At 46.0% G+C, this 26,665-nt stretch overlaps 1 protein-coding gene across 1 annotated transcript in view; it reads left to right on the top strand.

The window, feature by feature from the left end:
• LOC119460970 (kinesin-like protein KIF11) overlaps window positions 1–26,665 on the top strand; it is a 56,153-nt gene that overhangs the window by 2,939 nt on the left and 26,549 nt on the right. The window contains exons 4-13 of the mRNA XM_037722132.2: window positions 4,860–5,118; window positions 6,352–6,567; window positions 6,883–6,949; window positions 7,878–7,956; window positions 12,921–13,113; window positions 13,882–13,970; window positions 17,185–17,272; window positions 19,504–19,617; window positions 19,804–19,899; window positions 23,774–23,981. Coding sequence (XP_037578060.1) covers window positions 4,860–5,118; window positions 6,352–6,567; window positions 6,883–6,949; window positions 7,878–7,956; window positions 12,921–13,113; window positions 13,882–13,970; window positions 17,185–17,272; window positions 19,504–19,617; window positions 19,804–19,899; window positions 23,774–23,981 — 1,409 coding nt within the window. The remainder of the gene's footprint in view (window positions 1–4,859; window positions 5,119–6,351; window positions 6,568–6,882; window positions 6,950–7,877; window positions 7,957–12,920; window positions 13,114–13,881; window positions 13,971–17,184; window positions 17,273–19,503; window positions 19,618–19,803; window positions 19,900–23,773; window positions 23,982–26,665) is intronic.

Here is a 26,665-nt window from a genome sequence, read left to right as displayed (position 1 = left end):
CTAATATCATGTGCCCGTCCACTGGTCCTGCGAAATCTAGATGCAGGCGGCTCCATCTTTCGTTCGAGACTGGCCATGGTACTGGCGTATGTCGTGGAGGCATCGGTGCGGCTTCTATACAGACGGTACAGGCTCTTACTAGGCGTTCAATTTCTGCATCCACGTTTGGAAACCAGAACAAGGATCTTGCTGTCTTTTTCATAGCTGCCATGCCCGAGTGATTATCGTGTAACACATTTAAGACAGCTTTAATTGCAGCAGTAGGTATGACGATTCGATGTCCCCAGAAAATCAAATCCTGCGTGATCGTCAGTTCTTGTCTCTTGTTGAAATAGGGACGGTATCGCTGTTGATGCTCCCCTAAGAAATTCGGCCAACCTTGCACAATCCACTGTTTGACCTGTTGCAAAGTAGGATCCAAGTCCGTCAGCTGTACAAGGTCCCGTGCTGTGATAGCTTTGCTTGTTAGAAAGTCTGTGTACAGCACATACTCCGGGTTTTCTTGTAGGCCCTGAGACTCTTCACTGGTCTGGAGTGGCAGTCGGCTCAGTGCATCAGCATTGACGTTGTCTGCACCCTTTCGGTACTCTAAGACGTACTGATAATTGTCCAGCAAGAGGGCCCATCTTTGTATCCTGGCTGCCGCCATGGGCGGAATGGCTTTGTTCGGATTGAAGATACCCGTGAGCGGTTTATGATCCATCACCAAGACAAATTGGTTTCCGTACAAATAGTCTTTAAACCTGGTCACCCCAAACACAAGTGCCAACGCTTCCTTTTCCAGTTGCGAGTAGTTTCGTTCTGCTTGATTTAACGTCCTGGAACGGAATCCGATGGGGTAGTCAATTCCATTTACACGGTGAGAGAGAACCGCGCCAACTCCTACTGCTGATGCGTCACACTCCAACCTCAATGGTTTTTTCGGGTCGAAGTGGGCTAGAAACTTCGAAGTCTGAATTGCTCCTTCGACGTGCTTGAAGGCCGTCTCTTGTTTGTCCCGCCACTCCCATGTGGCACCCTTCTTCAGCAAGTCGTACAGTGGAGCCAGGTGAGTCGACAAATTAGGCAAAAACTTGGCATAGTAATTGATCAGGCCTAGAAATGCCTTGAGTTCCGTCACCGAAGTCGGCGTCGGTGCCCCTACGACAGCTGCTATGTTGTCATCCTTGGGCTTGAGGCCAGAAGCATCCACGCGGTGACCCAGAAAGGTTACTTCTTTTTGTCGAAATCGGCATTTGTTGCGGTTCAGTCTAAATCCATTATCTCGTAACCGCTGAAGCACTTTTCGGAGTAGTGTGAGGTCATTTTTCTTCTCCGCTATGATGATGTCGTCAAGGTAAACTTGGACACCTGGCAGATCCCTGAAGAGCAAGTCCATTCGTCTTTGAAAGATGGCTGGCGCTGAACTTACTCCAAACGGAAGTCTGTTGAAGCAGAATAGGCCCTTGTGGGTGTTGAGCACAGTCAATTCCTTGGCCTTGTCGTCCAAGGGTAGTTGATTGTACGCTTGTGTCAAGTCGAGAGTGGTGAACACTTCGCCGCCGTTTAGCCGTGCGAAAATGTCTTCTACCCGTGGAAGGGGATATTGTTCAGTAACCGTAGCTGTGTTCACAGTGAGACGGAAATCTCCACAAACGCGGATAGATCCATCCGGTTTCACAACAGGCACGACCGGTGTGGCCCATTCCGCAGTCGTTACTGGTGATAAGATGCCATCTGCTACCATTCGGTCCAACGCCTCCGAAACTTTGTCCACCAAGGCATAAGGCAGGGAACGAGCCTTACAGAAACGAGGAGTTGCTTGCACTTTGAGTTGGAATTTCACGGGTGGGCCGATGAATTTCCCAAGTCCAGGGGCAAATACATCGCTGAATTCATCCAGTAAATTCTGCAGAGCTTTATCCGGTTGTGTTTGAATCATAGATACCTGGTTGGGTTTGAGCATCGCTATCCCAGATTGATTGAAGGCTTTTATAATGTCTCTTCCACAAAGTGACGGGCCGGGGATGTCGACGACGACTAAAGATCCGACTACCGTCTGTCCATCACATGATGCAGTCATGCGTACTTGACCCGCTACGGGGAGCTCTCCCAAAAAACATGATAATCGAACAGTCGTGTTCGTTAATGGCGGCCAATGACGGCGATGCTGCCGAAACACCGATGTGGAGACGACGCTAACTGGCGATCCGGTATCCACGATCATGCGAAGTGGTACCCCATTCCAAACGATTTCCTTAACAACAGGACTCACCATGTCTCTGTTGCTGTCTTGATGTGCCACGAGAGTATAAAGTGTTTCGTGGTCGGTTGAGCGGTCATCGGCATCCGCCAACATGGGGTAGGTACCGCGAGGCTTACCTCGTATTCCAGAACGGCACACCCGGGCGATATGTCCACGTCGACCACACTTCCGACATATGGTTTGTTGATGAAAACACGCTTCTTCGGAATGTGTGTCGCTTCCGCATCTCTGGCACTTTTGAAGACGCTGCTGAAATCTTCCTTCTCTAGACGGCGTTCTCGTATAATGGACCACTCCCTGTTCCGAGGCGTGCATGTTTCTTGCGTTCTCGCTCGCGTTCTGTGCCGAAATGACGAAGTCTTCTGCCTCCGACAAAGTCAAATTACGTCTGGTGAGTAAATGCCGCCGGACATCTTCATCTGTAACGCCGCAAACGATTCGATCCCGAAGCATACGCTGCAGGGAGATTCCAAAATTGCACTGTTCGGCCAGACGCCGAATCTCTGCGATGAAGCCTTGTACTGTTTCGCCTGGTTGCTGCGTTCGCATAAAAAATGCGTAACTTGCGGCTATCTCATTGACTTCCGGCGCATAATAATCCTGCAAATATCCAATGGCTTCTTGGTAGGTAAGGTTATTGACTTGCCTTGGGTGACATCGTCCTTGAATAACTCTTACCGCCGCGTCGGGCAACGAAGATATCAAGATGGCGCGTCGCTTCATCTCGTCTGCTATCTCTTGCGCTTCCAGGTATGCCTCGAGTCGAATCTTGAAGGTCGTCCATGTAGTCTCGATTCCATCGAACACGGGTGGTTTTCCGAGGCTCATCCTTGCTTTCCTTGCGTTGTGAAGCCGCTGCGTTCGCTTCTTCCTCGTCGCCACTGATGCGTCGCGTCTAGCCAATAAACAACTACATGGTGACTGTAGAAAATCGAACGTTTATTGTGCTCTCCACAGTCGTATTTATAGGGGTCCATGACGTACACGTCACGTGATCCAGGTTGCCAGCCGGAGACACCTCAATATCGTACTGCGACTGGTTAAAGCTGCCAAGGGGAGCTTTAACCACTTGATACATGCTGCTTGCAATTTTGGGTGTTTTACCCCTTCTCATGGCAGCGTTTCGCTTTAGTTGTTATAGAGCGCTGATTTCCGCACTTCATATATGTTAATTTATAGAGCCCGCAATTTCACCGGAACACCACTGAGCGTCCAAAGCACTGACCGTTGCATTTGTTCACATCGGCAAGGTACAGCGTCCGCTCGTCGTCCGCTTGAAATATAATGCACGTTTCAAATCGGTGACATCAAACACGCAGATTGAGGGTTTGTAAGCACATCAGTTATGAGCGACCGAACACCTATCGAAAACAGCGAATGGGTGACCGTATAGTACTCATTGTTATGCTGCCTACTTATCATTCTTCGTACTTTTTCATCCACGAGTATGGCTGGATTCGAGAGGACGTGACGCTCCCTTGGGTGTTGTTGCCGCTGACACTGGTGGCACAATTTCACCGTGACAAAGTGCCACTCTTGTCCTTGATGGAATGAAAGCGTGTGAAAAAAGAAAAACATAGTGCTCCATAAAGCAGACCTAGATTAAGACTTTGTGCATATTATCGTTCATTTAGAGAGCGCGTAGTTTTTAGTGCTGACGCCATTGGTGGTCTAATGTGGTTTGTTTAGGCTGCTGTTTCGAAGGGCCCTTCGCTTGTTGCCCATTTGGAATAAGAGGCAAACGGTGCAACTCTGAAGCTAAAATAAAGCTAAAGAGCGGCATAATATGTAAGAATGCGCCCATGAGCGTAGTCGTATTTGATTTGGTGAAGAGCGGGCTGGCAGCCTTCGAGAACGGCTATGTACTTATGTTGATAGAGCATTGCACATCACTTTTTGCATGTGCACTGTATGAAATGAAAGATAGTACTGAACTACAAAAGCAGTTCTTTTCATCCTAATGGCTTATTAGATTCAGGGCAGTCGCTCAGGTCTTCTGCAAGTATAGACGCAGAAACTCGGCAATTGTGATGGGCCTAACCTAGGCTGAATGTGATCAACAAATTAGCTCAAACTGTGTGCGGCTGATGAGAGTTGAAGTTAGTGCAGCCAACAGCGCAACACCACTTGCCCGTCCACACAGAATGCAACTTCTCACACCCAGCACTAGCTCACGATTGCCATCTCAACACTATCGTCCTCGTTCCCATCATGCTCTGTATATGCCGCCTTTTATGTCTTAACACCATGTGGCCAGTAGCTACGTAATAGTAACTCTCAAACCTGCATTTTTGAGGACATAATGAAGGGTGCAGAGGAATGTACCCAGCGAATTCCATTGACAGCCGTCGACATCGAGAAATCGCCGGATTTGGCCTTTAGGCCTCGTCTCCCAGCAAAGCCTCAGTCCTTGGGCTCTTTTTATGTCAACTGTGCATTCTGCCCATTGTCACCTCGGTGTTGCTTTGATTTCTGTGTGCAAATTTGCCCCATAAGAGTTTTTTTCTTTTTTTTTTTCATTTCTATTTTCTACCTGTGTTTTTGCCTCTGTACTGTTACTACTTCTATGAAGGCATAGTAATCTGCTTTTGACCACTTGCTTTTATGATTTCAGATACGGTCAAACAGGTACCGGTAAGACCTTCACTATGGAAGGTGAAAGATCCAACGTGAACCTGGGCTGGGCCGATGACCCCTTGGCTGGTGTCATCCCACGTACACTGCAGCAACTGTTCGAAGAGCTTCAGTCCCAGGACCTTGAATTTACGATCAAGGTGTCCTTCCTCGAGTTGTACAATGAGGAACTCTTTGACCTGCTCAGTGCACATGAGGACACGACAAGGCTGAAAATCTTCGAGGACTCCTCTCGAAAGGTGCGTGTGTTTTCTTGATTGGCATTTCCAATTTTGGGCACGTGTAAATATGAAAGCTCGCACAAAGTGTGCATTGTCCTGCAATTGTGTCCTGAAATGGCTGCATTATTCATTGCCTAGTTCAAGCACTCCTTGAAGCTTGGGAAACTATGCAGCAACATCCACTGCTTCAGGTGTTCTTTCAGTGTGTGTAAAGCCTTGTGTTACTCCTTAAGCTGCTTTATCTGATGCAAAATCTATATCGTAATCCTTGACTGATGAACTGGACACCTGAGCATTTGCAATTTGAGGGCATGTTCTAGGTTTGTGTATATTCTTGATTATACTTCTAGGCCCATACACTGTTGTGTTGTTTACAGTTAATTGTAATTGCAAATCCATTCAAGTGTAACTCTAGGCAGTTTGTCATGTTGAGCAATGTTTGACAGATATTTGGGTGCTTGGGTACAATGGGACAATGGCTATGCTTGGTAAACCTGAGTTTCACAGCCCTAAACTACAAATTAAATACTTGAATAGTGCCATGCATATTAATGGTCTCTTGCATATTTCCCACATTGAGAGGAAGCTCTTTTCGAAGTACACGGCCAGTTGTGGTTAATCTTCCGTAACATGTGATTTGCTTTTGTTGCTTGTACTCAATTTTAACTGATCCTGTGTTAGAAAATATTTTCCTAAAGCTTTCCTTATTCTGTAGCTCCATGGAGCTGCAGTCTGTGGCAGCCTACTACTGTACCGCTTCCATTTTTTTAGAAGTTGCCTAGCTTCCCAGCATTGTAGCTAGAATTCCAAGCTTTTGTTTATAGTCCTTTGACAAGATGATCATTAATGCACGTATAGCTTTTCTTCACTGTTTCCTTTTTGCTATTTCTCAAACCAACATCAGCTTAAAGAACATTAGAAAAGCAACTAACAAGGCACAGAAGCTAGAAAAGTATATTGAACTTCCCCTGTACCTTGTGTCCGGTGCCTTCATCTAGGAGAAACTAAACAATAATGAAGTTGTTTCCCTTGCATTTTTATTCCAAGTTATCATTGGCTGAAGCTTATGCATTGAACAAGTTTTCTTGCTTTTGTTTATGTGCAGCTGATTACCTGCAAACAATGTTATTTGCATTTAAATGTTCACTTCCAGCAAGCATGGGGCAGTAAAACACTGATGCGGGACATTGTACTTCATCTCCAATGCAGGAAATCTTGCCATATCTCACAGCTTCTTTCGTACATTTTCAGGGTTCTGTCATAATCCAGGGCCTAGAGGAGATCACGGTGCACAACCGTGAAGAAGTGTTCTTCATACTTCAAAAGGGGGCTGCAAAACGTCAAACTGCGGCTACACTTCTCAACGCGACATCTTCACGTAGCCATACCATCTTTTCGGTTACCGTTCACATCCGCGAGACTACAGACGATGGCGAGGAGCTGGTGAAAACCGGCAAGCTCAACCTCGTGAGTAAGAGTGCGACCAATTTTAGAAGCATCAAGCTTCATGCTGTTCACTTGCTTCATTTATCGTTAACAAGGCGTTGTCGTCACTAGCCGTTCTTACTTGTGACTATTTAATCAGTTTAGTCTTTCATGATGATGGTTCATGTCTCTGTGCAGCTGTTGCCTTTTCCATCTGATCATAAGTGCTGCATAATAGTTGCATTGTGCTAAGCATGTGCCAGGTGTTTTGTTCCCATCTCGCTCACCACCTGCTGTTTACTTTTATGTCTACACACTGCATTAATAATCTTCTTTGTGATACTATTCTGCACCAAGGTTGACCTTGCGGGGAGTGAGAACATTGGCCGCTCGGGTGCAATGGACAGGAGAGCACGTGAAGCAGGTGAGTTTTTTGCGGACTAGGGAGAGTTTAGCTCTGATCATCGGAGCAGCATGATTTAGTAATATTAAAATGAAGGCTGCAAATAGCATCTTATTCTGATGAGCAACACAAGCTGCATTGTGTGCTATTTATGGTGCCATGGCAGTCATCCTATCAAATGTTTTATATTGTAACATTTCTTTTTTCCTAGCAGCTGCTCTGCATTGTGGCAGTTATATAAGCCTTAAAGGGGCCCTGAAGCACTTTTGATCGAAGTGGAGAAATGCAACCTTCGTGCTAGCATGCCGCAACCCGGCTACAATGTAGCGCGCGGCAGACTCTCCATGTCGCAGATCACTTTCAAGATGGGGCCAAGATCATCGTATCGCCGAAGTAGATCGTCGCAGAATACGTCCTGCTTCGGTGCACTGAAACCCTTGCGCATTGCTTTGCTGGCAAAAATCCTCTCCTGTTTGAGCCAGTCCCGTACGCAAGTTTTGTATTCGAATGCCCATGATGCCGCCCGATTTCCATCAGTCTCCGCACACATGATCATTTTTCCTTTTAAATGCGGCATCGTGATGAACTCGGCACTTTATGGTGCCGAGTTCATCCGAATTCCGGATGATCCGAATTTCCGGATAAATTTTTCTGAGGTCCCGGCCGATGCAGAAAACGGGAAGACAGATGGTAGACTAATGCCTAAGCACGTGTACTGCAGCTAGGCTCGAAGCGCGTGCGAGGCAGCCATTTTGAAATGCCTATGGCTTTATGGTAACACAGATTTAAGGTCTTACTCGATTCTAAAGCACATGCGATTTTTGGACCTGTTTTATCGGAAAAGTCCTGGTTAGGATCCGAGTAAATACGGTATGTGCGTTACTAGAGAAGCATGTTCATAATTTGGTTTTACAGCTCGTGTTAATTGGCGTTTGAATTATTTTCGCAGGCAGCATCAACCAGTCTCTCCTTACATTGGGTCGTGTCATAACTGCCTTGGTGGACAAGGGACCACACATTCCATACAGGTATGTCTGGCCACGTTTCTTAACGTAGGGTGTTTATCTGTGCTGGTTGTGTTGGTGTAGGACAGAGACCATCTTGGAGAATATTTTCATCTTGACCCATCTTGTACAACTGTGACCAGAAGGTGCAATTATTGTTATTCAAATTTCGTCTACTCCTTTCGGAGTAAAACCTCGTTAATATGCACCTGCTTAACAATTTTGGTTTAAATATAGTCGGGATGAATTACCTGCACTGTCACCATTGAACCTAACTTATTGGCTGACCTCTTAAGCCGCAGTTGCCTGGCTTAACGCATGCGAAATGGTTAGTGCATAGTATTTACTTCATTTTCTGGCACGTACAAGTGTGGAATCGGCGACTGTCATATGCGCTGACCATAGATGGTCGTCGCCGTGGACACATGCAACTTTCTTGCGGCTCTGCTCCCTCTTCCACCGCCCTGTTTGAGTCATTTCCCAGACTGCAGTTGCCACCGACAGTGATGTCAAAACATGGTAGCTATGACATGTTTCCAGCTACCATAGCTTCTAACACTTGCATTTCGTTGTCATGAACGACGGCTTGAATGATGGACCTTCCGTTCTGACGGTGCTAGTGCGCTGACAGTGATGAGGGCTCTCGCAGAGAAGTGCAGCCATATGGATAAACTGGCTCGTGGCCTTGCCGAGTTTGAGGAAGCTAGGCTCGAAGAGCGTGCGTGGCAGTCATTTTTAAATGCCGACGGCTATATGGTAATGCAGATTTAGGGTCATACTTGGATTCTAACGCGCACTCAATTTTTGGACCTGTTTTATGGAGGGAAAAAAAGTGCGTGTTGGATTCTAGTAAATGCAGTATGTGCGTTACTAGAGAAGCATGTTCATTATTCTGCTCACAAATAAACTTGTCTGCGTGTCTATAGCCGCTCATGTGCCATTGTCGCTTAATTAGTACATTGCTTTGTGCGTACCCGATTCGCATTCCCCACCAGCTACGTACAGCGGAACCTCGTTCCGCTGTACTGCCTGATAGGTTTTTCGGGAGGATGCATATTTTTTTTTCTTTTCCCTATAAAGATTTAGTTCGATATACAATTTTCGGATGATTCCCTTGAAGATTGTATCAACTTGATTCCACTGTATTAACAAGGTTTTGCTGTAGTATGTTTAACTGACTCCACTACCAAACTGTGTATCATGCATGGGTTTCCTTTATAAGATAGGCTTATGTTACAAGCATCCTGGAAACTTTAACCGTGTCAATCTCTACCTGTAATTGCCCAAGTGGAATCTCGATGATACGATCACGGCTAATACGAATTTCTGGATGATACAAATTTTTCTGAGGTCCCGGCTGAGCCCCATTACTTTGCAACGTGCTAGATAACGGTTGTTACAAATAGTTTTTCGACCCGCGTTGGTTGATACGAATAAACGCCGCCTCGCCGACGGCTGCGAAAAAGAACAGCGCGCAGTCTCGCGCGTTTTCCGTGCGGAGGCGCGGACGCGGCGTCCGCACTGTCTCCCCCCCGCCACTTCCCTCCCTCCCATACCCCCATGGCCTTTCGCGCCACGGAAGTCACGTTTGCTCTCCGCTGTGCGTTCGCTGTCCGTGAAGGCGCGCGTCCCCCTTTCACTCGCACATACGGCGCGCGGTGAATTTATCGCCCTTGGACTCGTGCTCCACATCTCGCGCTCCTACTCCGCATCGCCCTCGTTGCCTCTCCCATCGGTGGGCGCACCTCGTGCTTGCTACCGCCCTTGTCGGCGAGATTTTACCGCGGAAGCCGCATTATAGCCGGTATTTCGTCTCGCGCGGCTGCACTGTAAGCGGTATGCGTATACATGGAGTTCTATGGGAGGGTAAACGGGAGTCGGAAAAGGCCGCGTGTTAGCCAGTTCTGCACTATAAATGGTTACGTTATCAGTGATCTATACTGTAAATGCTTTTTACGCACGTGTGCCTGAGTGAGTTCACCTCTCGACTCTTTAATTTAGCTAGTTTTAATTCTGTTTCGATGATACAAATTTCGACTAATACGAATTTTTTCTGTGACCGCCTGAGATTCGTATCATCGAGATTCCACTGTAAACTTTGTTTGTCCAATGGTTATGGCTGTTGGTGCCCGGGGCTAGGCTTGCATAGGCGCAATTCTGTCAGTCTCCTCAGTGCCTCTACATCAGGGGAGGCTCTCGCAAGCAGCCATGGCAGGTCCTAATGCCGTGTGCCATGAGCGTGATCTAGGCTTTCCATGCTATAGACATCGCATTTTCTTCAGCCTCTGCATGCAAAAATTGTCTCAGTCCTTGTGTTCAAGATCTGCATGCTGTTCTGACTTTTGCATCCTTTGCATACTTCACAAATTACCAGATTGTGTGCTTCCTATTGATTTGTCAATGCTCTATTATGATCTTGTTCTACACTGTACAGGGCACACACTCACAGAAAGATACATGTAGCTTGAGTCTGATGGGCCTGAAGGAGGACATGGTATGTTGCCTGTAATTGCTGAACAAAATGGTGTAGAGGATTCTTGTGCTTGCATGCATGCAGTCCCTGTAGCTGCAAAAGGCTAAGATGCCCATCTTAAGTCAGCTGATCTAATAAATGTTGGGTATTAGTTGGCTCGTACACCTGGTTGGTCTGTGAAACAACTGTGAAATCTTCAGTTCGTGCCATCTGTGAGTGTTTTGTGCAAAATTCTTGCTGTAGGTGATTCACTTCAAGCAGTGTAAACATAGCTGGCTGTTGCCTGCGAGTCTAATACCCTGCGAACTCTCCAGAATTTTCGGTAAACTTTACGAATTTCGGCTTGATTTACAAATGCTGTGTCGAGAGTTTTCCCGAGCAATTCTGTTCGTGAAAATGTGTCGCTCACTGGTCTCTCAAACTCCCTTTCGAAGTATTGCAAGAGGAATATTCGGTTCAACCAGTTCGACACAGACCCCACGAAGCAGGCAAAATGGGGAAAAGCAGAATAGCTGAAAGTCGCTGTGATAATGTCTGTAGCTGCGTTTCTTCTCAGTCTTGCTTTCAAAGTTTGTTGCTGCTTGTGTTATGCAACGTGTATCATCATTACAAGTGTGCATGTATCCCCAAAAGGGTGTGTACTCAAGGCACCTTGAACGTTCTACCGTAAAAATTATTGCACTCTCCTCTTTGCGTCAGTTTTGCTCGGGGGAAAAAAAAAGTGTTATGCGAGTTCGTTCTTCATATCAATCTCCTCCTGATATCATGTCTGTGGGATTTATACGAATTTTAACCCTTTGAAAATTTTGCACACGCTAATAATACATGCATGAGATTTTTCTCCAGTGTTCTACATGAGATGAAAAAGCACTAAATTATCTGGCTTATTGTCATTACGGACAGTTTTAGAATAGGGGCCCCAAAGAGCTTTGTGGGGGTTAGCGTCTTGTGCTTGCAGTGCCACTGCGGTGTCAAAGAAAGACTATTCTAAATATTAAAATACCATTTTATGATAAGAGTAATTTTGACTTTAGTGTTTTTGCCTTTAATTACAATTTCGAGGTTATTCTATTAGCAGCAAGCGATTTGTTGCACTTGATTTTGAGTAACCAACTTTTACGAGCTTTCACCAGTGAAGCTAATCCACGTGACGCCTATGAGCCATTAAATGGGCAGTCGAATTTGGAATCGGGGGCGTCTAATGAATAAATCTTCATTACACACGTTAGTTGAGAGAAAGCGATAACTGCAGTCACTTCTCTGAGCTTACGAACTTCACGCGTTTCCACGAATAGACCCCGGAGTGGTGCTTGGTTCGAGCCGTCACTTCGGTGGGCGCTGCCATGTTTGTTGGGGCTCTCGCTAAATCGATAAAATAGCATGCCTGACGCAAAACCCAAACTTGGTTTGCGCCTCGCGCATGCGTAGTGGCTTCAACGCTATTTCTTTGGGGTTGGGGCTCCTATTCTAAAACTCTCCAATCCTTGCACATTTGTGTCAAGAACTTAGTTACTTCAAGCAGGCGCATTTGAAGGAATTCAAACCTCCGCCCTTTTCAGGTCGGAGATACAGAGGCTTATTACTGATAATTGGAGCATAAACAGGCCCTCTGCACTGTTCTTTTTAAACTGTTTCATCGCATGCATGTTGGTAACATACAGCTGGACCATTGTTCTGGGGCAGTTTGACAGGCTTATGGTCTATCTATGCCACTGTGCCCAATAGAATCGGGTACATCTGTTGCTTTAATGGATACCATATTACCAGATACTCCATCAAAAATGGGTCTTCAAATTGCATTTCGATGACCCATTTTGCACATAACAGATGAACTTGCATGGCATACTCGTGTTAAATATATTGTTACAAGCGTGAAAGTCTTGTATGATTGTATGATTGTGGGAAACAGTGAGAAAGGACAGAAGACGTTCGCCTAACGATAATGGAACCTCGGCTGGCGCTCAAGACCGTCGGTTGCGTCCCAATAAACCCTCTTCACAGAGAGTAACCCGTAACAATGATTAACCATGCTAATTGTGCACTTGGATACCTACGCCACAATTTTGGTGAAGCACCAACCCATTTATAATTACTACTGTATGTACTTCCATAATGCTGCTCCCCCCCACCCCCTTGCCCACTGGCCTTCAGGTTATTTTTCTCTTGATTAATCATTGCACCCTTAAATTGCTGCAGAGATGGTCGTCTGCTTGTTCTGAAGTCCATGTTGACACTGAATAGGTCGGGCCATAGTCACTTTATTCACTTAGTAAAGGAACCGTTGGACATTGATAGTACACGATTCACGACCACTTCTTTTGTTTTGCAATCTATGTGGGCTCTATCGAAGCCCTAGTGTAGCAAGTGGGTACTGTTTTGACAAGAGCTCCAACTAGCTTACAGAGGTTGTGGTAGAGCACTTACTCATGGCTACGTATGTTGCCGCTGTGATACAAACAGATTAATCTTTTAAGATTGCTAGGTATGAAATGCAATTCTTACCTTCTTATTGCAGGGAAAGCAAGCTGACTCGGCTTTTGCAGGACTCTCTGGGTGGCCGCACAAAGACTTCCATCATCGCGACCATCTCTCCTGACATGACCAATCTGGAGGAGACATTGAGCACCTTGGACTATGCTTATCGTGCCAAAAACATCACCAACCGTCCAGAAGTGAATCAAAAGATGACCAAGCGGGCACTCATCAAGGCAAGATTGGCCTATTTTTCCTTTTCTATAATTTTTTTATTCACATTTCTCCGTGGACCTGGCTTTAGCGAGCGAGTCTCTCTGCTTTGCCTTGTGTGATACTTGCCTGTTTCGCGAGCTTTTACACACCTCTCACTACCGTCCCATAATAGCCTCTTATAGTCTAAAATATTTGTTGCCTTCTTGCTGAAGTAGTGCTTATTCCGTTTTGTTTCGTTAGTCTTCACATACCTTTTGCTGCTAACTTTGCGATCTTGACCATTCCTGTTCAGGGCTGCGTAGTGACACAGATGCAAAGCATTGACACATGACAACTGGTGTATTTGAATCATTGTGGTTCATTGGAAGTTCTTCCAAAAGAGCAAAGATTGAGCTTTGCAAATTTTAATACCATGCTGTCTGTATTTACCATTTGAAGAAAAAGAAACTTTACAGGACCCGAGCAGAGCGTCGAAATTCGTGCCATGTTGAGCTGGTGAGGGAAGTTCAAGGCGGTGCTGCTGCTCTTATTTCGTTTTTACATCTTTTCTGGCTTCTCATGCTAACATTGTAGTTTTCTTTTGCACTGTAGAAGGGTAATGTTCTAATGCAGCTTAAATTGATTTCTCTTAAGTGTTCACCTAAGGCTTGAAACGACTTCACTGTAGTAGCGATCGACTAGTATGCACCACTTGCATACACGTTTCCTGTTTTTTTTTTTTTTCTTCATTTGCAAAACTGTTTGCTTTTGTTCCAACAGGGCTCAGAATATTGCTTTTTTAATTGCAGGAGTACACAGAGGAGATTGAGCGTCTCCGAAGAGACCTGGCCGCAACCAGAGATAAGAATGGTGTTTTTGTGGACCAAGAGAACTACAGGTACCCCCCCCCCCCCCCTTTTTTTTTTCTGTGGAGGTGTGGCATTTTACATCCTTATTGTCTCCCTTGTCTGTAATAGTAGATGGATAAACTGAGATCCAACTATTTCATTGTTCTGTTTCAAAAAGACACTTTATACTAGCGACATTTCCTGCTGAAGCACTGGTAGTTTATCGTGCAACAAATCTCTAAAAATATCACCTATATTTGTGATATAGTAGAACCCCGCTATAGTGGAATTCACGGGACTGTAAAAAAAAAAAAAATGGAAGAGCCGAGAAAAGAAAGGAAAAATTGAAAAATGAGTTGTGGTGAACTATACACTTTTATTTGAATCCTTACGTTGGAAAAAGTTTCGCCTGAAAGCCAACGCATCGATTGCTATAGCAAATTAGTAGGCAGCTATACAAAGTACGGATGGTAGTTTTATCGACCGTTCGCTTATTAACTATATTAACAAGCACGGTGTCAGCGCGCACAGGCAAACATGAACACATCACTCTGAATAAGTGCGGACACTGTCTATCAAATCGCTGGCGTGAGGTACCGCAGCAGCGAGCGAAGTGAACTTCGTCCTGTTTATCGCTTCAGCGCAAACTGAGCGCCGAGAACACACAAGCCGGCACGGCACGAGCCGCCGACGCACCTACGCTGCCTAGAATCTGCCCCCAACCCAGATCGCTTTCAAGATATGGCCCGCGCGCGGCGGTGTAGTACGCAGTTGATGCCAGAGTACAATGCCGCATGGGCGCATACTTTTTCCACGTCGCAGATTGCTTTCAAAATACGGCGCCCGCGTATCTGTCGCCCCCTCCTGCCTCGATTGAAACAGAAATGCGCTTACGCCCCCTTTCTGCTTTGCATGCTTGAGATTTAGCCGCAATCGTTGGCTGACTCTCGCACGTTTTCACTTGCATACGGCGCGCGGTGATGGCGTTATTGCCCTTGGACTTTATACGGAACAGAAACGCACCAAAACCAATTTTATGGCCCGAAAGCGTCGTAGACACAATCTTTAGATAGACAATACGGATCTCAAAGGTCATGCTTTTGCTGGTAGAAACCAAAAAATACGTCAAGGGTGTTGCCCCCGGCAATATAGGCGGCCAATCCCATCGTCAAGCCACCAAGCCGAGCGACATGAAAAGTCAACATGGCCACTCGGGCAGGCGCTGGGTGGCAGTTTGCAACGCATGATGCGGGAAGGGTCCCACAGTTGCGACACAACAGCAGGAATGTAACAGCGAGGTTCTACTGTAATTGTAATAAGCTTGAGACAGTTGCACTTCAGCTAGCTCCCTGTAACCTCTTATGTATGTACAGTGTAGACCGCTTATAACGTCGCCGGAGTCGCGAATATCTGCACTACAACCAAAACAACTATTGCAATAATGGATACTCCAGGCGCATTTCTGCCGTTGCTGTCACCGTGCTCTAGGTTCCATATTTGCTTGCTAAATTAAATAAACAAGCGCGGTGTCACGCGTGCACAAGCAAACATGAACACATCTCGCTTGTTGATCGCGGAAACGAACTGTCAAAACGCTCGAGTGACGAGCGAATTGACTGTTGTGGTATCATGCCTCTCGCTTCAACACGACCTATAAGCGGCGAAAATACCTGCGCGGCGGACTTTCCCCGTCGCAGATTGGTCAAGGCAATCACATCGCCGAAGTGGATCATCGCAGATTACGTCCTGCTTCGGTCCACTGAAACCGTTCCGCATTGCTTTGTTCGCGAAAATCCTCTCCTTCTGTTTGCGCCAGTCCTGAAGGCAAGTTTCGGATTCTCCGAATGCCCGTGACGCGGCCCGATTTTAGTCCGTCAATTTCCGAGGAAGCTACGGTAGCTAGGCTCGATGTGCATGCGAGGCGGCCATTTTGAAATGCCGACGGCTATTTGGTAACGCAGATTTAGGGTCGTACCCGATTCTAACGTGCACGCAATTTTTGTACCTGTCTTATCGGGGGGAAAAAAGTCCGTGTCGGATTCGAGTAAATACGGTGTGGCTTCAGGGGGCGTTTGCCGTCTAGGTTGACTGCCGAATGTCCAGGCAGCCGCACTGTAACCGGTATTTTGTCTCCTGCAACTGCACTATAAGCGATACGTGTATACATGGAGTGCTATGGGAAAATTAACAGGAGTCTGAAAAGACCGTATTATATCCGGTCCTACACTATAAGTGTTTACGTTATAAGTGGTCTATTCTGTACAACAAGTACATGATGGCCATTTTTGTACAAGTTTTCTTCAGAGGCAGGGAAAGGCGCTGAATAGACAAAACGAGTATACTCGGGAGTGGCGGTCAAAGGGTTAGATACGACACAAATCCCAGACCATGGCTTCCGAGATTTTAGTTGCGCAGCAAGTACTGCCTAATCTTGGACATGGCCAAAGAGCCATGCAGGTTTTCAATGTTGTGGGTTCTGCATTATTTTCGGCATCACAAATGTATATTTTTGCTATCTTTTACTGACTCATCTACTCGTATTCCAAGCATAAGGTTTTGCATGAATTTGGCCTTTAACTGAGGTGTGTGCTTGGTGCATCGCCACGTGCATCGCCCATACTGCTTTGCAGCGGGTACTATAAGCGGTTACGTTAAACAGTGTAGACCGCCGGAGTCGTGAATAAACAGTACCGCACTATAACCACGTTAAACAGTGTAGACTGCCGGAGTCGTGAATATCTGCACTATAAGCAGTACCGCACTATAACCAAAACTATTTTCAAGCCCTGCACGTATGCAAAACATGTAGACCAAGCAGCCGCGCGTATCCGAAGATTGAAGCTTGCGACTGGGTGTTTTGCATCCACTTAAATTTACGAACGTTTAAAGGTTAATGTCCAAGTACCCACGATCTTCGCATGAAGCAGACAAAGTAATAATTAAAAAAAAAGTCTGTTTCGCCCGAAAGGTGAAACTGCCTCCCATACCCCCACGGCCTTTCGCGCGATGGAAGTCGCGTTTGCTCTCCACTGTGCGTTCACTCTCCGTGAAGGCACGCGTATATGTTATAAGTGGTCTATACTGTAGTATGTTGCATGGTTAAGTCTCTTTAATTGCAAGGCTTAAGCTGACCTTGCTATAATACTATTCTCGCGGAGCAAGTTAAGGTGCTCGGTGCTTTCCCTCGTACTTGAACACTAATTTATCGTTGCGTTTTATGCACTGCTTTTTGTAATTGCTAAATTTTTACATCTTCTTTGCAAGGACCATGGAGCTGAGGCTCACCAGCCAGTCGCAAGAGATCTTGGAAAAAGAAGCGCAAATAGAGTCCCTAAATGCAAAGCTTCAGACAGTGAGTTACATTCTCTTGATGCTTTTTTTTTTTTTCTTCTACAGTCACCCATTCAGGTTTTGTAGTGGTCCTCAGAAATTCTTAAACCTTGTGACATGCTCGACTATTCCATTTGTCTCTGGTAAGATTAGATTTCACTGGGACATCTGGCCATAAAGTTGGTGGTTGTTCACTTTTAGAATCCTTTTTTTTTTAATGCCTTCTGGGGTCTAAAACATGCTCTTGGGACAAAGGGACTACACAGTAGTGCAGACAATTGCAAAGGCATTTGTATTGCACCTTTGATACACCAATGCCAGCTAACTGAATTAATACGAATGGAATATGCTGATGGGCGTTCGACAAATTGAGGAAGCCCAACTCGCTGCGCCAGGTTTTTGAGCGAAAATGCCCCCATGCTGGGCACCAACACCTATAATCGATCGAGTTCGTCGATCCCAGTCTCCCACTCTGAAGGGTTCAGCAAGGACAATCTCGCGAAGCATGGCGGCGAGTACGTGAAGCGTCTGCACACTCTCCCAGCCCCAAGCCAAAGCGGAAGAGGCTACTCTCTTTTGTACCAGAGTAACCCTGCCATTAGGTGGTGTTAGCTGTGCAACACTCGCGCCACCTCTCTCGGTATTCTGCAACTACACCCACCGCCGGCAGCACTTAGCTATGCTGCAAAGTTGGGATTACTGGAGACGTGAGAGGCCATGTGGGGGGAAAACATCGGGGGAAGTGTCCCCACAGCCTTTGTCATTCATGTGCTGTATATTAATGAGTCGAAGCTAGTAAACATGATGTTGCTTTGGGTTTTGATTACACTTTCTTTGCTTTAGCAGTTTTTGTCAGAGAAATTTTTGGTTTTTTTAAAGAATTTTATGTAGTACCTTAGCTTATGCTTGTAAACATTGTTCGATATTCCTGACCGCCCCCTTCATTTATCTATTGCATCGTTATTGGAAATGATGTACCGTTGCACCTTGACATAAAAAAACATGGTTATGCCAAATTATTTAATATATAGTTTTACTTCACTATTGTTACTTCAAAATGTTTCTCGCCAATATCAGTGTGTAACAAATATATTTTTAAAACGAATATCTGATATAACAGAGGTATTTTTATGTTTGAAATGACTTCATTATGAGCTTTGACTATGTATTTGGTTTGTTCCTGCCAGTGGCAAGTATCGCATGGCCTCTATTAATACATGCTAGAGCACATAATTTCGATGCTGCACTGGAAACACTGGCTTCCTTGGGCATATTGTTCACAATACCGTCGACTTCAGTGAATTAGATCATCACAGGACCAATGACACTAGCTGAATTATCTGGCGAGTCGAATTAAACAAGCAGAAAAAATTTCGAAATGCGCCATTGATTCACTTGGCAGTATTTGCCTTTAAAGTTAGCTTTGCAGCAATACAGCTATCCTATGCAGTTAATAATACCAAGCGAGGAAAGCTGCTACTCTTACGGGACAAAGCATATGTTCCTTAATTTACACACGCTCATCGTCGTCTTCGGACACAGGCCTTCAGTTTTAAATACAGCCTCGCTCTTTTGTTCGGTTTAGGTCTCCTCTCAACTTTGTTTTTTATCTGTCTTTTTTCTGGCTTTCCCAAAACACATTGAGGGTAGTTTTCCTCCACTTCTCGGTGCACAGTGCATGCATGCACGTAATTCAGGAACGTGTACTAGGCCCCGTTAACGGTGTGGTATGCAAGACGCGCATGGCGGGTGAAACGAGGGCTCAAATCGCCACAGCAACGTCGGAATAAGCTCAGAATGACTGCCTGTATACTTAATAGGTGCTCTTGCTGTGACCGAAGATACTAGCGCGTACAGTGGCCTCTTTCTATTCTTGGGATGCTTCACCGCGTTACACAAGTGTATTGCGGCTAAGCTGATATTTAGACCAAGAAATAACTGAAGCTTGGACCGATAGGATTATATATATGGAAGCTGGCCGGGACAGAGCGGGGTCGAATTAGCATGTCTACTGTAGTGGCATGTATATGTCAATGTAGCAGTCGGTGTGTGCTGGATGGTCCACCAATTCAGGCGAATTGAACGCACACTGTAGCAAATTCCTTTGAAGGCAAATTGCCACATCGTGTTGCAGTAGGGCCTCTCTTAAAGAGGCTATCTTAGTAGATTAGCGTAAATGCATGTCCTATCAGCAAGCATTTTCTCAAATCGAGTATGCACACTCCTACATGATATGCTTGTATTCTCCTCCAGGTTACAGAGCTCTTTGAGAGAACAAAGAAAGAAGTTGCTGAAACGACTGAACAGCTCCAGACAAAAACTGCTGAGCTGCACAGCACAAAGATGAGCTTGGCTGCAACAGAGCAGGTAAGTTTCTAACATAAGTTTAACATAAGTCTGTTTTGTCTCTTGCTACAAATGACAAGCGCACTTGAAATGGAAGTCTTACTAAAATTCACTCGCTCCATATTTTTCTTTGACGTATCAAGTGTAGAAATTTACCACATGTCTGTGTTGCAGTTGCAATTTTAATTAACGAAGCATTTATTGCAGGTGCTGTCCAAAACAAGTATTGAGAAAGAAGAGCAGGCTTACCTTGTGCAGGCCCACTGCAAGACAGAGGCTGCACTTACTGCGACTGCTCAGGAGGTAAAAAGATGAATCGCATTATCGATAGCATTTGAAATAAGTAAAATAGATAAGACTGTTACCATCGCACTGTAGTTCCCATACCATACCGTGGCAATTCCATTAGTGATTGCAAAGTTATTGTTATACAGATTTGAATACTTTTTTGAAGCAAGTACTGTCAAATTTTGTGCAATTAGTGCAATACAGTGGAACCTTGATGATACGAATCTCACGGGGTCACGAAAAATATTCATATTAGCCGAAATTCGTATCATCGAAACACAATTAAAACTAGCTAAATTAAAGAGTCGGAGGTGAACACACTCGGGCACATGCACGTAAAAAGCATTTACAGTATAGATCACTTATAGCGTAACCGTTTATAGTGAAGAACTGGCTACAATGCGGCCTTTTCCGACTCCCGTTTACCCTCCCATAGAACTCCATGTATACGCATACCGCTTACAGTGCAGCCGCGTGAGACGAAATACCGGCTATAATGCGGCTTCCGCGGTAAAATCTCGCCGACAAGGGCGGTAGCGAGCACGCTTCTCAACGAGGTGCGCCCACCGATGGGAGAGGAGATCGAGGGCTATGTGGAGGAGGAGCATGAGACGTGGAGCATGAGTCCAAGGGCGATAAAATCGAAGCGATAGACCGCACGAGCCTTCGTTTGCCGCCGCAGCGAGCGAAGAGACTAAAGGAAAAGCACAAAAGCAACAGAAGCGCCGCCACTTCAAACTCTTCGCGCCCAGTCGAGGCTTCCGCGCTGTCGTGGCTTCCGCACCAAAAGAGAAAGGGAAAACACGCGTGACTGCTCGCTCGACACACATCTTCAGAGGAAAGCCAAAGACTTTCGCGGCCCTCGGTGGGGCGGCGTTTATTCGTACCAACCGACGCGGGTCGAAAATGGATTCGTAACAACCGTTCTCTAGCACGTTGCAAAGTAATGGGGCTCGGCCGGGACCTCGCAAAAATTCGTATCATCCGGAAATTCGTATTAGCCGTGATCGTATCATCGAGATTCCACTGTATATCCCACTTCGTTATAACGAAGTAATCAATTTTCTTGCAGCAGGTGTAACGTGCCAGTTTTACTTGAGCACGACAATATACTGACTATTTCAAACTGATTAAGTCAATCTCGAACTGCACGTGATGCTAGAACGCACACTATCACTAAGTGGTGGAGGAATTCAGCATTGCACCGAGCATGTTGTCGAAAATTTTGAGCGTTACTGGGGCTGTTGCATGTGGCATCAAAGGTTGCAGAAAGTGCGAGCGCCAGCATTCAAGGTGTACAAAAAGTTGGCAGTTGGATGTTAGCTGTTTTGGTGTGGTTTTTGGACACACGGGCCATGAATGTTCTTCTGAGCGACACACATCTTCAGAGGAAAGCCAAAGACTTTGTTTGCATTTTGGGCCAGGAAAACTTTGTTCAGTGCTGTATCGTTGCAGTGTTTGAAGGGACGCCACAACATAGTCAGCGGTGATCAGTGGTGAAGCCATGTCTGTTGACTGAGAAGCTGCAGTAGCATGGGTTCAAGAGCTCTATTCGACCACTACTAGAAAAGCGCTGTGGGGTACTTATATAGTGCAGACGAGACTACTCAAATGCTGCCTTGGAAGACCCTCGCATTTCGCGATGAGCGCCGTCACGTTGGCAAGCTCGGCAAGGTCCGTGTGACTGTGCTGATTTGCTCCAACATGCACTGGTCAGAAAAGATGCCTGCTCTTGTGATCTGCAAAAGTGGATCACCCCGTTGCTCCAAGGGGAAATAGAAATTTGCAGTAAAGCATGTTTCGAACTGTAAGGCCTGGATGACACAAGAAATGTTTTTCACGCAGTAGCTACGAGAATGAGACGAATGATTGATCAAGCGGGGCTGCAAAATATGCCTCATTCTGGACAACTGTGCAACCCACCACATCATACTCTCGCTCTCCACAGCATTGAGCTGTGCTATCTGCTGCTGAACTGTACAGCTGCTGGACCAAAGAGTCGTCGTATCACTTAAAGTGGGATACCGAAAGTGTCATCAACTGGCTTTTGATAATTATAGTACGTGCGATGCTGTAGGCGGCATGCATGGCTGTTTCGGCAAACGCCATCACCAAGTACTGCTGGCACAACTTGTTTGGTGCCACTAGTAGTGGTGACGACCTAGACGGCTTGGATGACATTACCAATGGAAATTCCTTGCCCGATCAAGCTGTAGTGTAGCATTGTGGAATGCTGTGCACGATGCTGGTTTTGTCAGTGATGCTATCGCTGCACCATTTGCACAGACAGGCTAACTCTGCTACATCCTGCTGCATTTCAGCAAAATGAGAAATCTGTTCCCATTCTTCTCTGAAAGGATTGATCAGGCTTTCAAAAATGGAACTATGCTCTCAAGTGCCGTTTTGCTGCACCATCTAAAGTGGCATCGCATGGGTTCTCAGTGGGTTCCGCGGAACCTACGGGTTCCGCAGGCCCCTGCTCGGGGTTCCGCGAGCCACTGATAAATTTTCCCTGGTCCCGCTCTCAACAAGTGTCTAAAATGGCGAACATGAGGTGCGCTTGATCCAAAGAACCTCCATTACTCATGCCCGAGTTACGGTGCCCGAGTGTCAAAAAGCACATCACAGTGCGTAACAGCAACGCGCGAACTGCGCAATAAATACGCAAGCAGCTTGTAGCCACCCAACCTCTGAGAACGGGCAGCGCGCCTATGCTTTCGCACTTGAATCTCGGAGGCCGTAACTTACCACCATGCGTTTATCGCCACGCGTAACACCGCGTTCGCGGCTAGTCGCGTGCCTCCGTAAGTATGTAGTCGCTATCTCTGATCGCGTCGATAACCACCGCAGTTTCGTCCGCAGCGGTTGCGGCAAATAGTTTCATTTTCACTCAATGCGCGCGTCGGCTGCGTGCCTTCACAACTGCGCAGTCGCCTCTCATGGTAGCGTCGATAGCGACCGCAGTTTCGTCCGCACTTTATGGAGCTTAGCAGGGTTCCCTGGGATGAACGTACCTGAGAACCCCTGTGGCATCGCGTGGACTAGTGGCTCCATTAGCTAAGTGGTGGACAGTCAAGGGATCATATTGCTGTCTATAATAAGTACATTCCACCCTGACGCATGTGGGTTGCTTAGGCAACGGGACAACTTCGCTTTTCAGACTACAGTGAGTGATCAAGCTGGCACCGAGCCAGACCCCACAGTCCTGCATGACCATTGTAAAATGTTGACCGAAGTTTCGGATGCTGTATGGTGTCTGTCGATTTTCAAAAATGCAACTATGCTCTCAAGTGCCGTTTTGCTGCACCATCTAAAGTGGCATCGCATGGGTTCTCAAAGTGGGTTCCGCGGAACCTACGGGTTCCGCAGGCCCCTGCTCGGTGTGCATTGCATTGGTGCGGACATAGCGGCTGGCATACGGCCAAGATTTTGGTCAACTCGCACCAAACGGCAATTTTCGCCACTGGATACTGATGAAGCGCCGCCGGTTCCGAGGGAACCGAGGAACCGGCTTTACTGGACTTGATTCGACGCAGATAAATGTGCCGTGATTGACGGTGACAAGCGATCCTTTACTTGAAGACTTGTCATATGACTTCGCTGCGAAAATTTGTTTTGCCGCCCATGATGTAAACACGGGATATGAAAGTTATTGCGGTCATTCGGTTTCACGACGAGCTGCTTGTGGGCATCGGTTTTCTCTGTGGTCAGTAAGTCTTTCTGGCATGCCATATTAGCATTTTCGGCTATCTTTGTTCAAACGAGGTTTGACTAGTTATATGCAGGGAGATTCTGTGTGTATAATGCCCTAATTTTTAGTGTTACAAAAATTTAGTTTGGAAAAGGACCACTTGTCAGTCTGACAACTATTTCCTTTTTGTACTCCCAGTTGGTTGGCGTGGCACAGACCACCACAACAGACATTGAGTTGCTGCAGCAGAAGCTTCAGCGCACATCTGCCATTGACCAGACGAACAAGGAACGGCAGTATGCCTTTGTGGCCAGCTCAAGTGTGCTGTTTGATCAAATTGAATCCAGTTTCACCACACAGCTTGCTTCTCAACGGGATACGCTCACTGGCATTGGAGGCTCATTCGGTAAGTGTCTTTCAGCCGGGCTTTCAATTACTCTTACTGACATCACAAGATCCGTGAAGAAAAGTGTGTAGTAGCTAGAGGTGTACAAATGCCAAAATCTTTAAATACTTTTTCAGATATTGAATAACTATATACAGATGCTTTAACAAGTTTCGTTACTTCAATATGTTGGAACAGCATAATTTCATACCTGCCAACTGTACTGCTTTCTTGATAGAAGCAATTTATAAATTCAGGATGTCGATAGTCATGTTTCTCACCAATTATCAGCCTAAAAAACGGTAGTTTTCCTTAAAGTGCAAGTTGGTCAAGAAGAACAAACTGAGAAAAAGGAATTCAAACATTTCAAAGCAGGGACGGGCACAGTAACAAAACAACAAATTTAGCTTTCAAATGATGCGGTTGCTCCAGAAAAAGGCATAAAATTCCAAGTGGTTGCTACTATCCTGTAATATGTTGCGAAGATGTTTATTCAGAAAATTCCCGAAAAACTTCGCTATAAAGAGGATTGCATTGTATGCAGGTTCGGCACATTCTATTGTAACGTTCACCCGTTTTCCGTGACCAAAAGAGGAAAATCCTTTACAGTACCCCGCACCTCATGCTTTCATACAAAAAAACACAACTATTGCTCAAGATTTACTCCCAATAAGTTGCGATGAACAAAAAAGTCGCAGTTTCGCCCGAAAGGCAAAGCATCGATTGTGACAGCAAATTAGCAGACAGCTATACGAAGTAAGTAGTTTTATCGGCCGTATAAACATTTGCTGTTTAACTAAATTGGTAGGCTAATGCCTAAGCACACGTACTACAGCACATGGTCGAAGCTACGGGAGCTAGGCTCGAAGTGCATAGGAGGCGGCCACATTGAAGTGCTGGTGGCGATATGGTAGCGCAAATTTAGTCGTACTCAATCCTAACGCACAGGCAATTTTTGGACCTGTATTATCGGGAAAAAATGTGCTCGTTAGATTCGAGTACGACTGTAAATTTGCTCTACCATATTGCCATTAGCATTTCAATATGGCCAATTTTGAATGAAGGGAGGGGGAAAGGTCACCCTGCGGCTGCAAGCTCACAGAGTTGAAGGATGCAGGCCCGCCTCGCGCACGCTGTGCACTCCCAGTCGCTGTGAATTCTAGCGCGCCAAGCGCAACGCCACTGCTTCGCATTCCGTCACGGCGGAGAAGGTGCTTCCGGTTGCTGCTCGCTGAAAACTGACAAAATTTGGGGCGGAATCTCTAGGTTGTCGGTGGGGGAAAATTCATTATTTTGAGTTCTCCTGCTGCCACTTTGTTACGTATAGGCCTCAAATACATGTGCTTCTAGGGAGTAACGGCGGGGAATAGAAAAACTTTGTTATATCCAGGAATTCCTTATATGGAGGTTCATTATAAGCAGGTTTAACTGTATTTCAATTTTTCATGTGATGATTTTCATTAGGCTTTTTTGATAGGCGAGGAAGCAGAGAAGTTGTGCTGTCGTTAAATGTACATTTGCTCAGTGGTACAGTGTATAACTTTTTTTAAATTTAGAATTTGTGCTAGGCTAATGAAATTTACATGTTCAAATGACAAGACAAAGCATCCCGCCACATTTAGTTAAAATTGGCATGTCAGTTCAAAAGTTGATCCTTCAGCCCCGCTTCCCTCCTTAAAAATAAAAAGATGAGGTGTAAATGATTTGGACAGCCAAAAGAACCGTGTGACTGAGTCCCAATGGAAGGCATCAAGCGCATCATCCGAGGTGCTCTCAACCGTTTCCAAAATTACAAGAACTTGACACTGCTAATTTCTAGTGTAATAAAATCCTGCCAATTTCGCACCCAAAAAAGAAACTGCAGGAGCTGCAGGGGTCACTGCAGGAGCTGAAGTCCACTACTGTTGGGCCTTTAGTAGATGCCCATGGGTGACTTAACTGCTTACACCTAGTCTCGGTGACTATGAAGGAGCGGGAAATTGGCGAGAAAATTGAAACTTAAGAGTTTGCAGAAGCTCTGCCCCCATTACAATGGTAAATTGTCCTCAAATATAGATGCAATATTTTTGGGTAGTTTCTAGTTGCAAGTGCCAGATTGTGATGGAGAGGCTGGGGTTGTCAAGTGGGCATGAGCTTTATTTTAACAGCGGAGTCTGCCGTAATGTGTGCCGCCTGCCACTGCGTCAGCAACCACCTCGAGGAGAGGCATGTGAAGCCTCCTCTCCATGCCGTGCACATGTTGCCTTGACATGGGACGTTAAAAAGTGCGAATGAGAGCATGCGCTGTGCTAGGGAGAGAGGAGAAAAAAATCGCAGCATATCCACGGGGTGAATGATGATGAGTGGGCGAAGCTCCGGAGGGAATCATCGGATCTCCTGCTTAAGGGGACGCTAGCACAAACGCGTTAAAAACGTGCAGTACTCTCTAGTAAGGGGGAGCGGCCACAGCGTCTTACGCAGCCATTTACACATGCCGGAACGTGCACCGCGTTTGCCGACGCCATCACATGACTGCTGAGAGAGTATACCCCCCGTATTCATAAACGCTCCTCGACTTGACTTGCCACCGCCTTGGGCAGCGCGTTCGAAACGCGTTGAAGGTAAGGCGGAGAGGCCACAGCATCTTACACCAGCTTCTTACACGGGCCGTAACGCGCTAGCACAAGCGCGTTAGAAACGCGCTAGAAATGCGGCCTTTCGTTAAT

Source organism: Dermacentor silvarum, chromosome 8, assembly GCF_013339745.2.
Source record: "Dermacentor silvarum isolate Dsil-2018 chromosome 8, BIME_Dsil_1.4, whole genome shotgun sequence".
In the NCBI taxonomy this organism is placed as follows: Eukaryota; Metazoa; Arthropoda; class Arachnida; order Ixodida; family Ixodidae; genus Dermacentor; species Dermacentor silvarum.
The sequence above is the reverse complement of the archived record's forward strand: the minus strand, read 5'-3'. Positions and strand labels throughout refer to the sequence as shown.